The sequence below is a fragment of the Microcebus murinus genome, chromosome 18 (assembly GCF_040939455.1).
Source record: "Microcebus murinus isolate Inina chromosome 18, M.murinus_Inina_mat1.0, whole genome shotgun sequence".
In the NCBI taxonomy this organism is placed as follows: Eukaryota; Metazoa; Chordata; class Mammalia; order Primates; family Cheirogaleidae; genus Microcebus; species Microcebus murinus.
The window spans coordinates 24526063-24539433 of NC_134121.1; the positions used below are offsets into that span (position 1 = coordinate 24526063).

The window sequence follows — 13371 nt, forward strand, 5'->3', positions numbered from 1 at the left end:
AAGTTCTTTTTAAACATAACAAAACACTTAGAAGCCATACAGAAAAAAAATTAATAAATCTTGAGTACCTGAAAACTAAATAAAAGTTTAGAACACGAATGAAAACCAAAGTCAGAAGGCAAATGACAAACCAGCCCCCACCCAATTTAGGTTAAGTATGAAATGTCCGATTTCCTTAAGTACTAAGTTTGACAGTTGGTATCTCTGACATTTCACCTTGACACTTCTTGTTTTATTTTATTGTGAAGGTTTATCCATCTTTCAAAGTTTTTTTTAGAGCAATTTTTTTGAAACTATGGACAAAGTAAAAAATTGTGTTATTTTTATTTATTTTTTTGAGACAGAGTCTCACTTTGTTGCCCAGGCTGGAGTGCCATGGCATCAGCCTAGCTCAAAGCAACCTCAATCTCCTGGGCTCAAGCGATCCTACTGCCTCAGCCTCCCGAGTAGCTGGGAATACAGGCATGCTCCACCATGCCTGGCTATTTTTTTTGTATATCTATTTTTAGTTGGTCAATTAATTTCTTTCTATTTTTAGTAGAGACAGAGTCTCCCTCAGGCTGGTTTTGTACTCTGCCCGCCTTGGCCTCCCAGAGTGCTAGGATTATAGGCGTGAGCCACCATGCCGGGCCTCTCCAGGCTTCTTGATGCTGGCATAAACAAGCTACCGTTAAGACAGCAAAACTGAGTTAATAGTTTAGGCACATACTTTGATTAATTATGCTCCTTCTTGTTTGAGATATAATAAACTAAACTTTTGGTTCAAAATTAGACATTTCATATTTAATGACCTTAATATTTGCAACATATATAATTGATGAAGGGCTCTTATTCATCAATAAACAAAAAAATAGAAAATAAACAGTTCACAGAAGGAATAAAAATGAAGAATACATATATAAACTGCTCAACTTCAAATAAAAGATGATAGTATATGGTACTACTTTTCACCTAGCAGATAAGCAAAGATTTAAAAGTTTGATAAGCCAAGAGTGGCAGTTCCTGTCTGTAGTCCCAGTTACTCCAGCGGCTGAGGCAGATTGCTAAAGCCCAGGAGTTTGACACTATAGTGAGCTATGATGACACCACAACACTCCAGCCCTGGGTGACAGAGGGAGACCCTGCCTCTAAAAATATGTATATAGAGGGTGCGGGTGGCTCATGTCTGTAATCCTAGCACTCTGGGAGGCCCAGGCGAAGGATAGCTTGAGCTCAGGAGTTCAAGACCAGTCTGAGCAAGAGCCAGACCCCATATCTACTAAAAATTTAAAAAATAGCAGGGTGTTGCAGTGGGAGCCTGTAGCCTCAGCTTCTTGGGAGTCTGATGCAGGAGGATCGCTTGAGCCCAGGAGTTTGAGGTTGCTGTGAGCTACGCTGACACCATGGCACTCTAGCCCAGGCAACAGGGACTGTAAAAGAAAAGAAAGAAAGAAAGAAAGAGAGAGAGAAAGAGAGAGAGAGAGGGAGGGAGAGAGAGAGAGAGAGAGAGAGAGAGAGAGAGAGAGAGAGAGAGAGAGAGAGAGAGAGAAAGAAAGAAAGAAAGAAAGAAAGAAAGAAAGAAAGAAAGAAAGAAAGAAAGAAAGAAAGAAAGAAAGAAAGAAAGAAAGAATCTGGCAAGTGGTGAAAGTTAACTGGGTCATCCAACCAAGGGGGTTGTGATAAGGTGTGTTTGACCTCCTTCCTCCTGGTGGGCAATTTAGTTTTAGGATATTCCTTTTGCCACGAGGGGGTCCATTTAGTCAGCCAGCGGGGAGGATGAACCTTAAAATTTTCTTTTGGTTCTTAGTCCCTACTCTAAATAATCACAAGGCTACTCAAAGGTATCAATGGAAGGTGCTACCTCTGGGCATGCTTAACCACCCCACTCTATATCAGCATTTTGTTAATGGACCTTTGGAACAATTGAGAAATCGTTTTTTTTCTCATAGTAATATTATTCATTGTATGGATGATATTCTATTTGCCAGCCCCTCTTGACAAAATTTAGATCAATTGTATGCTGAAGCTAAACATTTATTGCCTCAATATGGTCTAATTATTGCAGAAGATAAAGTTCAATAATATCCATTTTCTTTTTTTTTTTTAGACAAGAGTCTGACTCTGTTGCCCAGGCTAGAGTGCCACAGCAACTTAGCTCATAACAACCTCAAACTCCTGGGCTCAAGCAATCCTTCTGCCTCAGCCTCCCGAGTAGCAGGGACTACAGGCATGTGCCACCATGCCCAGCTAATTTTTTCTATATATTTTTAGTTGTCCAATTAATTTATTTCTATTTTTAGTAGAGATGCTGTCTCGTTCTTGCTCTGGCTGGTTTCTAACTTCTGACCTTGAGCAATCCTCCCACCTCAGCCTCCTAGAGTGCTAGGATTATAGGCATGAGCCACTGTGCCCCGCAAGAATACCTATTTTCTTACCTAGGGTTTCTTATAGACCTAAATAAAATAGTTCCTCAGAAAGTACAAATTAGAACAGACGAATTACAAACTTTAGATGATTTTCAGAAGCTGTTGGGAGATATTAATTGGCTCAGACCTATGTTAGGCATTCCCACTTATGCGCTAAGCAATGTATTTGATATATTAAAAGGTGACCCTGATCTTAATAGTGCTCACCAGATGACAAGGGCAGCAAAAGAGCAATTAAATTGGATTCAATCTCACATACATCATGCCCTGTTATCTAGAGTGGATCCCATAAAAGGGCATAGATTTAATTTTTTACCCTCAGAACACTCTCCCTCTGCAACATTGATTCAAGAAGAAGGTATAGTTGAGTGGGCGTTCTTACCACACAGACAGCAAAAGCAACTTGTTACTTATTTAGGCAAAACTGGACAACTTATATTTAAGGGCCCACAGTGGCTTAGACAATAAAATGGCCAGGACCCTGTCGAAATAGTAGTTCCCTAACAACTTCTCAAATTCAAATGGCATACCAGCAAAATATAGACTGGCAATTAGGTTTATCTGATTTTGTAGGAACAATTGATAATCATTATCCAAAAAACAAGTTGTTTCAGTTCTTGAAATTAACTCAGTGGATTTTACCTAAAATAGTAAAATCTGTGCCAATTCCTCGAGTTCCTACTTTCTTTACTGATGGCAGCAATACCGGTAGAGCAGGATATTCTGGACCTATAACAAAAGTGTGATCAACTCCCTTTACCTCAGCACAAAAGGTAGAGTTACAGGAGGTCATTCAACTTTTGCAGGATATCACCTCTCCAGAGATATTGTTCAAGTAGTTCATACTACAGAGATAATTACTATCACATCTAATGATGAAATTTCTGCCTTGTTTCAACATCTGCAATCAATAATTCAAGACTGCCAGTCTCTTTTATCATTACTCCTATTAGATCTCATACTCACCTCCCAGGACCATTAGCCGCTGGTAATGAGAAGGTGGGTCAATTACTTACTGGCTCAGTTCAGGATGCCACTCAGTTTCATCAATTGACTCATACTAACACTGAAGATTTAATTCAAAAATTTCAAATGACAATTAATCAAGCCAAACATTGTATCTCACTGTCCTACGCGTCAAGTTATTAATCAACCCAGACTCCCCTTTGAAGTTAATCCCAGAGGCCTTTCACCTAATGAACTCTGGCAGATGAATGTCACTCACACCCCTGAATTTGGTAAACTCGGTGTAGTACATGTTATAGTAGATACTTACTCTGGCTTCATAATGGCCACTCCCTCCACATCATGTACTTTCTAGTTTATATTCTTGTGTCTCTACTATGGGTATTCCTGCTGCCATAAAAACAGACAGTGGTCCGCTTACTCTGCTCATGGTTTTGCAGTTTTCTGTCACACTGGGACGTTAAACATGTTACTGGCATTCCCTATAATCCTGAAGTTCAGGCTATCATAGAACGTTCTCATCAAACTTTAAAACCTATGCTTGCTAAACAAAAAAGGGGAGGGATGTGTACACCAAAAGACAGAATAAATCAAGCCTTCTTTACTCTAAATTTTTTGAATATTTGAAAAGAAGATACCCTAACGGCAGTGGAAAAACATTGGGAGAAGAATAGACAGCCTCTCTCCCTTTCTCACTAACCTATCTGGTGGAAGGATGAAACTATAGATAAATGGAAAGAAGAGCAGGTAAAAACTTGTGGTCAAGGGTTTGCTTGTATTTTGACAGATGACAGCCAGACAATATGGATTCCTAGTAGGAGGATCAAGCCCTGCCATGAATTGGAAAAGAATGTGGTTGACATTGACCCACCCCCATAGAGGAAAGGGCGAAGTTGAGGCTGAAAAGGATAGTGACAGTCACGAGAAGGACCAAGGAGGCAACCCTACCGACATGGGGCCAGTTGAAGAAAATGACTCAAGAAACTGAATCGATCCTTACTGGAACCAACACTCCAAAAACGTCTGTAACCCTTTTTCTTACTATGATCTCCACAATAAACATGGCGGTAGGTGCCTCTTCCAATCAGACCAATCAATATTGGGCATATAACTCTAACCCCCCATTAAACCAAAGAGTTCCTTAGGCTGATGCTTCTTTTCCTATATTTGTTAATGATTCCAACTGGCTGCTGGGGCCCTATGATAATTGGGGCCCTTTGGTTCCTACTGAAGAGGGTGCTGAAATCAAGAATTATATAGTTGGAGGCTGGGCGGGGTGGCTCATGCCTGTAATCCCAGTACTCTGGGAGGCCAAGGCGGGAGGATCACTCAAGGTCAGGAGTTCAAAACCAGCCTGAGTAAGAGCGAGACAGCATCTCTACTAAAAATAGAAGTAAATTAATTGGCCAACTAAAAATATACAGAAAAAAATTACCCAGGCATGGTGGCACATGCCCATAGTCCCACTACTCGGGAGGCTGAGGCTGAAGGATTTCTTGAGCCCAGGAGTTTGAGGTTGCTGTGAGCTAGGCTGATGCCAGTGCACTCTAGTCCAGGCAACAGAGTGAGACTCTGTCTAAAAATAAAAAAAATAAATAAATAAAACAATTATACAGTTGGTATTGAAGGCCCCCGATTTGTATCGGTGTGGGGGAACCATTGGTTGCAGCCTCTGCCGCAAGCCTGGTTGGCTACTATAAAAAATGGGAGCACTAGTCCTTTACAGCTATATTTGTTTTCTGCTTGGACTTTTAATCATAGCTCCACAGTTAATGTTACACCCCCTAATGTACTCAATTGTCAGTAAAGAAAAATTGCTAATATGGTCCAATGGGTGTGATGGGAGAATTGTAGAGTTGAAAAGGGACAAGTGTTAATTAATACTTCCTATGGGAGTGCCATTGATTGGAGCCCTCATGCTTCTGCTTGTTCTAAACATTCCTCATCCAATCTCCGATGGCACTGGGATGATGAAACTATTTACACTGTTAACACTGGGAATTCTATTGTATATGTCAACGGAAAAAAGCCAGACTCTGTAAAATAATTTTATTTATTTATTTTTATTGATTTATTTTTTGAGACAGAGCCTCACTATGTTGCCCAGGCTAGAGTGAGTGCCGTGGCATCAGCCTAGCTCACAGCAACCTCAAACTGCTGGGCTCAAGCGATCCTACTGCCTCAGCCTACTGAGAAGCTGGGACTACAGGCATGCGCCACCATGCCAGGCTAATTTTGTCTGTATATATATATATATTTTTTTTAGTTGGTCAATTAATTTCTTTCTATTTTCAGTAGAGATGGAGTCTCGCTCAGGATGGTTTCAAACTCCTGACCTCAAGCAGTCTACCGGCCTTGGCCTCCCAGAGTGCTGGGAATACATGCGTGAGCCACCATGCCTGGCCAAACTCTGTAAAATAATTTTTTTTTTTTTTTTTTTTTTTTGAGACAGAGTTTCACTTTGTTGCCCAGGCTAGAGTGAGTGCCGTGGCGTCAGCCTAGCTCACAGCAACCTCAGACTCCTGGGCTCAAGCAATCCTTCTGCCTCAGCCTCCCGAGTAGCTGGGACTACAGGCATGCGCCACCACGCCCGGCTAATTTTTATATATATATATTAGTTGGCCAATTAATTTCTTTCTATTTATAGTAGAGACGGGGTCTTGCTCTTGCTCAGGCTGGTTTCGAACTCCTGACCTCGAGCAATCCGCCAGCCTCGGCCTCCCAGAGTGCTAGGATTACAGGCGTGAGCCACCACGCCCGGCCTGTAAAATAATTTTAAAGAGATTTATTCTGGAGCCACTGCCAAGAGACCTTGAGCAAGTGGATTCGATGTGGCAGGGTTACAGTTTGTTTTTATACATTTCAGGGAGACAGGGGTTACAGGTATCAATGGAAAAAAGCCAAACTCTGTAAAATAATTTTTTTTTTTTTTTTGAGACAGAGTCTCACTTTTGTTGCCCAGGCTAGAGTGAGTGCCGTGGCGTAAGCCTAGCTCACAGCAACCTCAAACTCCTGGGCTCAAGCGATCCTCCTGCCTCAGCCTCCCGAGTAGCTGGGACGACAGGCATGCACCACCATGCCCGGCTAATTTTTTGTATATATACTTTTAGTTGGTCAATTAATTTCTTTGTATTTTTAGTAGAGACGGGGTCTCGCTCAGGCTGGTTTCGAACTCCCGACCTCGAGCAATCCGCCCGCCTCGGTCTCCCAAAGTGCTAGGATTACAGGCGTGAGCCACCGCGCCCGGCCTCTGTAAAATAATTTTAAAGAGATTTATTCTGAGCCAAATGAGGACCATGACCAAGAGGCACTGCCAAAAGGCCTTGGGCAAGTGGACTCCCTGTGGTTGGGTTACAGTTTGGTTTTTATACGTTTCAGAGAGACAGGGGTTACAGGTAAAGCCATCAATCAATACATGGGAGGCATACATTGGTTTGGCCCAAAAAAGGTGGGACATCTCCAAGGGGAGGGGGGCTTACAGGTTCTATGGATTGTAATTGGTTAAATACATGAAGCTTTGTCTAAAGGCTTGGAATGTTTTAACATAATGAGCTCAGAAATAAGCCACAGGACATAGATTTGTTGTGTAAATTGAGGACCTGCATGTTTGTCTTGCATACCCTTAGGCCTTGTAACCCTTAATGGGTTACAAAGGATGTCCCCAAGAAGGGAGGGGGGCATGATAATATATGTCTGACCTCCCTCTTCCTGGCAGACAATTTATTTATTTATTTATTTATTTATTTTTTGAGACAGAGTCTCACCCTGTTGCCCAGGCTAGAGTGAGTGCCGTGCCGTCAGCCTAGCTCACAGCAACCTCAAACTCCTGGGCTCAAGCGATCCTCCTGCCTCAGCCTCCCGAGTAGCTGGGACTACAGGCATGCGCCACCATGCCCGGCTATTTTATATATATATATATATATATATATATATATATATTAGTTGGCCAATTAATGTCTTTCTATTTATAGTAGAGACGGGGTCTTGCTCTTGCTCAGGCTGGTTCCAACTCCTGACCTTGAGCAATCCACCCGCCTCGGCCTCCCAGAGTGCTGGGATTATAGGCGGGAACCACCGTGCTCGGCCAGACAATTTAATTTTAGGATATTCCTTCGGCCAGGAGGGGGTCCATTCAGTCAGCTGGTGGGGGTTGAGCCTACTTTAGTTCACATATAGCACAATGGAGGTTTTTCTCCTCCTTCCTCACATTTGATGCAAGGACCTGTTCGCAATCAACTCTGGAAATTGTCTGCATCTTTATATCCCTTACATGCATGGAAAGGCACTTGCAAACAAAATTCTAATACTTCAACCTCATCCTTTTGCAAGCCCGTGTGTGCCTGCTTTATTTGCTAATGATTGAACCAGCAATATCCCTAGGTCATCCTAACATTTCTAAGATACCCCAACATGTCACAAACCAAGGAATGCCTAGGATTGCTGGCCATCACCAGAAGCTAGGAGAGGACACGGAATAGATTCTCCCCTGGAGGCTTCAAGAGAGTATGTCCTTCTGTCACAGTGATCTCAACTTTCAGCCTCCAGAATTGTGAGAATAAATTTCTATTGTTTTCAGTGACCTAGTATTTGATATTTGTTATAGTAGCCCTAAGAAACTAATATAAAGTGCCCCCCCCCAGTTCATTTTCCTGTTCCAATCTGGATTTCATTTTCACATTCTTCCCTGTTGGATCCCATTTTTTTTCTGGGTTACGTTAAATTCTGCATCCAATATCATCCAAGAGAGGGTATATATAATTTTTTTTGAGCCCTTGGATGTCTGAAGATATGTCTTTTCTTTTCAGACAGAGTCTTCCTCTGTTGCCTGCAGGCTGGAGTGCAGTGGTGGAATCACAGCTCACTGTATCCTTGACCTCCTGGGCTCAAGTAACCTTCTTGGCTCAGTCTCCAGATTAGCTATGACTACAAGTGCGTGCCACGACACCTGGCTAATTTTTATTATTTTTTGTAGAGGTGGGGTCTTGCAATATTACCCAAGCTGGTCTAGAACTCCTGGATTCTCCTCAGCCTCCCCAAATGCAGGGATTATGGCTGTGAGCCACTACAACCAGCCAAGAATACTCATTTTTAAAAGATAGACTTCAGGCCGGGCGTGGTGGCTCAGGCCTGTAATCCTAGCTCTCTGGGAGGCCGAGGCAGGCAGTTTGGACGAGGTCAGGAGTTGGAAACCAGCCAGAGCAAGAGTGAGACCCGTCTCTACTATAAATAGAAAGAAATTAATTGGCCAACCAATATATATAGAAAAAATTAGCTGGGCATGGTGGCACATGCCTGTAGTCCCAGCTACTGGGGAGGCAGAAGGATTGCCTGAGCCCAAGAGTTTGAGGTTGCTGTGAGCTAGGCTGACGCCATAGCACTCACTCTAGCCTGGGCAACAAAGTGAGACTCTGTCTCAAAAAAAAAAGACAGACTTCAATTTTTAGAAGAGTTCTAGATTTATGGAAAAATGAGTAGTAAAGAGAGTTCCCATGTATCCTCTTAACCTTATCCCCTATTAATAGCATCTTACATTGGTATGCTACATTTGCTACAATTAATGAACCACTATTGATACATTATTATTAATTGGAGGCCATTGTTTATTCATATTTTAGTTTTACGGAGTATCTTTTCTGTCTCAGGATCCCATCAAGGATACCATGTTACATCTACCTGTCAGGTTACCTTAAGCTCTTTTTAGCTGTGACAGTTTTTCAGACTTTCTTTTTGATGACCTTGCCAGTTTTGAGGAGTACTGGTCAAGTCTTTTAGAGGGTGCCCCTTTATTGGTATTTGTCTGATGTTTTTGTCATGAGGAGATAGATTGGGGTTATGCGTTTTGGGGAGGAAGACCACAAATATGTTTCCGTGTTTCCTCATCACATCATATAAAAGGTACATATTCTTTTTATTGTTGCTGAGACACAGTCACTCTATTGCCAGGATTAGAGTGCAGTGCCGTCATTATAGCTCCCTGCAACCTTAAACTCCTGGGTTCAAGCGATCCTCCTGCCTCAGCCTCCTGAGTAGCTGAGCACCACGCCCTGCAAATTTTTTCTATTTTTAGTTGTCTGGCGGCTAACTTCTTTTCATTTTTAGTAGAGACGGCATCTCGCTCTTGCTCAGGCTGATCCCGAGCTCCTGAGCTCAAACGATCCGCCCGCCTCAGCCTCCCAGAGTACTAGGATTACAGGCGTGAAACACCATGACCGGCCTTGTTTGTTTTTCAATTCCTATCAGGTCGCTAGCTAGCTTAACAAAAGAAACCCGGAGAGATCAGCAAACCAAGCCGGAGAAAGCGCAGACAGTTTAAGCGGACAAAATGGCGGCTGCCTCTCCGCAGCCGCGAGTCTCCACCCACTCAGGGCGGAGGTCTGCGTCATGTGACCCCCTTTCCTGGCTCCGCCTCCCGCCGCAGTGGCTGACGGGATGCGGAGCAGCAAACGAGGCCGTCGGCCATTTTGTGTCTGTTTCCTGTGGGACGCGGTGGTAGCCGTTGGTTCGGCAAAGTGAGCGATTTTTCTCCTCGTTTTTCCTGCTGCTTTTCTCCTCCTTTTTCTTCGTCGGTAGAGCGCAGTTATGGGCCGCAAGAAGAAGAAGCAGCTGAAGCCGTGGTGCTGATATCCTTTGTGGGTTTGAAGTCGAGGCCGAGCTGCGGTGCCGGTAGATGGGCTCGGGGCGCAGAGGCCTGGATTTGGCCTTTGGCGTGGGGCGTCTGGTATAGGCCTCGGGGTGGGGGCTTGGTGGCTGGGATCGGATTTGGGAAGGCTCCTCGGAAAATGGGGTCCCTAGGGCGAGAGGCAGTTGTGGGTTGTGTGACTCTGTGATTTAGGAGGATGTTGTTTGGTGCCTGTTTTGACCCACTGGGAGGCGGCGTGGACCCCTCCACCGGGACAGTGTCCCATAAGGACTATTCAGCCACACTCCGTTGTTTTGGTGACGATTCAACAAAGGGACTTCCTTCGACTGTAACCGGCTGATTGACGGACTCCGTGGAGGTTTGAGGAAGAGCTTCCAGAATCTGTCACACACTTTTTCTGTCTTTTTGGTTGACCCTGGATTCGGAGCCCCCCCCCCTTTTTTTTTTCTTTGCCAGGGTGGGGGAGAGCTAGCTTCCGTGTCTCTCACCCAGAGGCGCCTTCATCTTCAGGAAGCCTTTTCACTGGGTGGGGTTTCTTGTATCTGTTACCCAACTTTGCAGGACTAAAAATCGCCTATCTTACTAGAAAGGAAAACTCTTGTTAAAATGTGGAATCCTTTAACGCTTTTTCCGGAAGCGTTAATATTTTGTGTTAAAATTGATTTTATTTACAGTTAAGTACGTAAAACGGTTTTTTACAGAAATGCATTTATTTATAACGGTTAAAAAGTAACTTAAAAGCAATTACGAATTTGGTAATGTGCTTTTAGTACAATCTGAGTAGTGTTGTAAGAATTCTCAGCTTTATTGATTTAACTCCTGTGAATTTAAATACATTCCTTGGCAACATAAATTTTTACGGAGTTGGAAACAACTTTATGGATTGTTAATTAGAAATTATGTGTCATTGTTCACCATGTAGTTAATCTTAGATTCTAAATGTTGGTAAATTCCTAATATTTCAATTGTTTTTATCTCCTACATATCCAATGAAATAATTGTCTTGACAAGAACTGGGAGATTTCTTGACATTGAACCCTTTCTTATTCTCTGTGCATTTGTTCGTGTTGACATTTAACAAGAAAAAAGTTAATTTCACATAACATCTCCTTTAAACATAGGAATTTGACAAAAGTTTATTGCGGATCACTGAGATACAAAGTACCATTTTGATTTTAGGTGTTTCTGTATTTTAATCTTATCTCTGTTTTAGGATAGACAGTCATTATTGTGCTATTTTTGTGCCTTAACAATATTGATCAGGTATTGTAATAGAGATTTTGATGATGAGAAGATCCTTATACAGCACCAAAAAGCAAAGCATTTTAAATGCCATATATGTCATAAGAAGTTGTATACAGGACCTGGCTTAGCTATTCATTGCATGCAGGTAAGGATTTTTCTTGTGCATTTAGGTTTTGCCTGTTTGTAATTTGGAAACAACATGAAAACATAATGTTGACTTAACTCTTTAACAACTGTATTTTGTTTGTTGCAGAAGATAAAATAGCCAGCTTTTTGAAAACCATATTTGTTCTGTAGTCATCAAGAAGATAAACAAATTGACTTTATTTTTAAAGAGAGTTTACATTTGTATTTATCTTTAAATTATTGATAATATCTTTTTAGGTTAGATTGGTGGCTATTAGGTTGAAATCACAAAATATCTCCTGAGTACTTGGTGCAGAGAATAAGGATCAGTGAATATAAATTTTGTGGGTGATCTGTACGTCAGAATTAATACTTAATTAGCTGCCTTTACTCATTGCCACTCAAGGATTTATTTGTCTTAATCTGTAGCTTTGGGCTAGGCTTGTTTCCACAGTTCATTCCATGGGCTTCTTTAGGAATGGCAGTATATTTTTTTCTTTTTTTTTTTTTTGAGACAGAGTTGCCCAGGCATCAGCCTAGTTCACAGCAACCTCAAACTGGGCTCAAGCGATCCTCCTGCCTCAGCCTCCTGAGTAGCTGGCACTTCAGGCATGCACCACCACCCTCTGGCTAATTTTTTTCTATTTTTAGTAGGGAAGAGGTCTCTATTGCTCAGGCTGATCTCAACTCCTGAGCTCAAGTGATCCTTCTGCCTCAGCCTCCCAGAGTGCTAGAATTACAGGTGTGCGCCACTGCGCCTGGCCTATAGGCTGCTTTCTTTAAATGAAATGAGGGGCTTGAATAGGGATGCTGTGTGCTCTCTAATATACTTTCAAAGCATCATTCTGGCTGCAGGGATGGAAAGACTCCTGAGTGCAGTGAGACCAATTAGGAAACTTGGAATATTCCAGGCAAAAGGTGGTGACAGAGACAGAATTTGCTAATATACTTGATGTGGGGTATGAAAAAAAGTGAGGCATTAAGGATGATCTTAAGATGGTTGGTCTGATTAATGTAAAAAATGATTTTCTATATACTGAGATGCAGAAAGCTCCAGGAAGAATAGACTTAAGGATGAGGACAACAAGGTAGTTTTGTAGTATAGGTTTGTTATTTTTGAGGTTTATTTACTGTCCAGATGGAGATGTTACATAAGCAGGTTGACGTTCATGTCTGGAGTTCAGAGAAGTTGGAGCTAGAAATAGAAAGTTGGGAAGTCAAAGTGCTTATAGTCCCACCTCTTTGAGAGGCCAAGGCAGGAGGATTGCTTGAAGCAAGGAGATCAAAAACCAGCCTGGATAACAGTGAGACCCCATCTCTACAAAAAGTTTTAAAAAAGAAATCTGGGAGAATATAAGGATGACTAGTTTAAACCCTGATACTATTAGATGTCTTTTCATAGGGAGTATAGTATGAATAGAGAAGAGGTGCAAGGGCTCTCCTGCTATTAGCCACTCCCAATATTTAGAGATCAGGAGATTAATAGGAACCATCGAAGGAGATTGAATGGAAACCTAAGAGAGTAGTGTCCTGGAAGCCAACCAGGTGTTTAAAGGAGTTGTTATTTATTAGCCAGCCAGCCAGCCCCCAGAGTCTTACTGTTGCTGGGGCTGGAGTGCCGGTGGCATTAGCCTAGCATACAGCAACCTCAAACTCCTGGGCTCAAGTGCTCCTACTGCCTCAGCCTCCGGGGTTGCTGGAACTACTACAGGGATGCGTCACCATGCCTGCTTAATTTTTTTTAGTTGTCCAGCTAATTTCATTGTTTTTTTTTTTTTTTTTTTTTTTTTTAAGTAGAGATGGGGTCTTGCTCAGGCTGGTCTCAAACTCCTGAGCTCAAATGATCCTCCTGCCTCTGCCTCCCAGAGTGCTAGGATTACAGGCGTGAGCCGCCATGCCCAGCCCCAGGAGTGAGTTACTTAACTAAGTCAGTTGCTGGTGGTTGGTTAAGTAAGAGGTCTGATTGGATTAGTTGAAGAGGTTATTGGC

At 42.4% G+C, this 13371-nt stretch overlaps 1 protein-coding gene across 9 annotated transcripts in view; it reads left to right on the forward strand.

The window, feature by feature from the left end:
- The first annotated feature begins 9779 nt into the window (after positions 1–9779).
- Positions 9780–13371, forward strand: part of ZNF207 (zinc finger protein 207) — a 35864-nt gene continuing 32272 nt past the window's right edge. For all 9 annotated transcript variants that reach the window (XM_075994348.1, XM_075994349.1, XM_075994353.1 and 6 more), the window contains exons 1-2: positions 9780–9990; positions 11274–11401. In XM_075994348.1, coding sequence (XP_075850463.1) covers positions 9951–9990; positions 11274–11401 — 168 coding nt within the window. In that variant the 5' untranslated portion in view covers positions 9780–9950. The remainder of the gene's footprint in view (positions 9991–11273; positions 11402–13371) is intronic.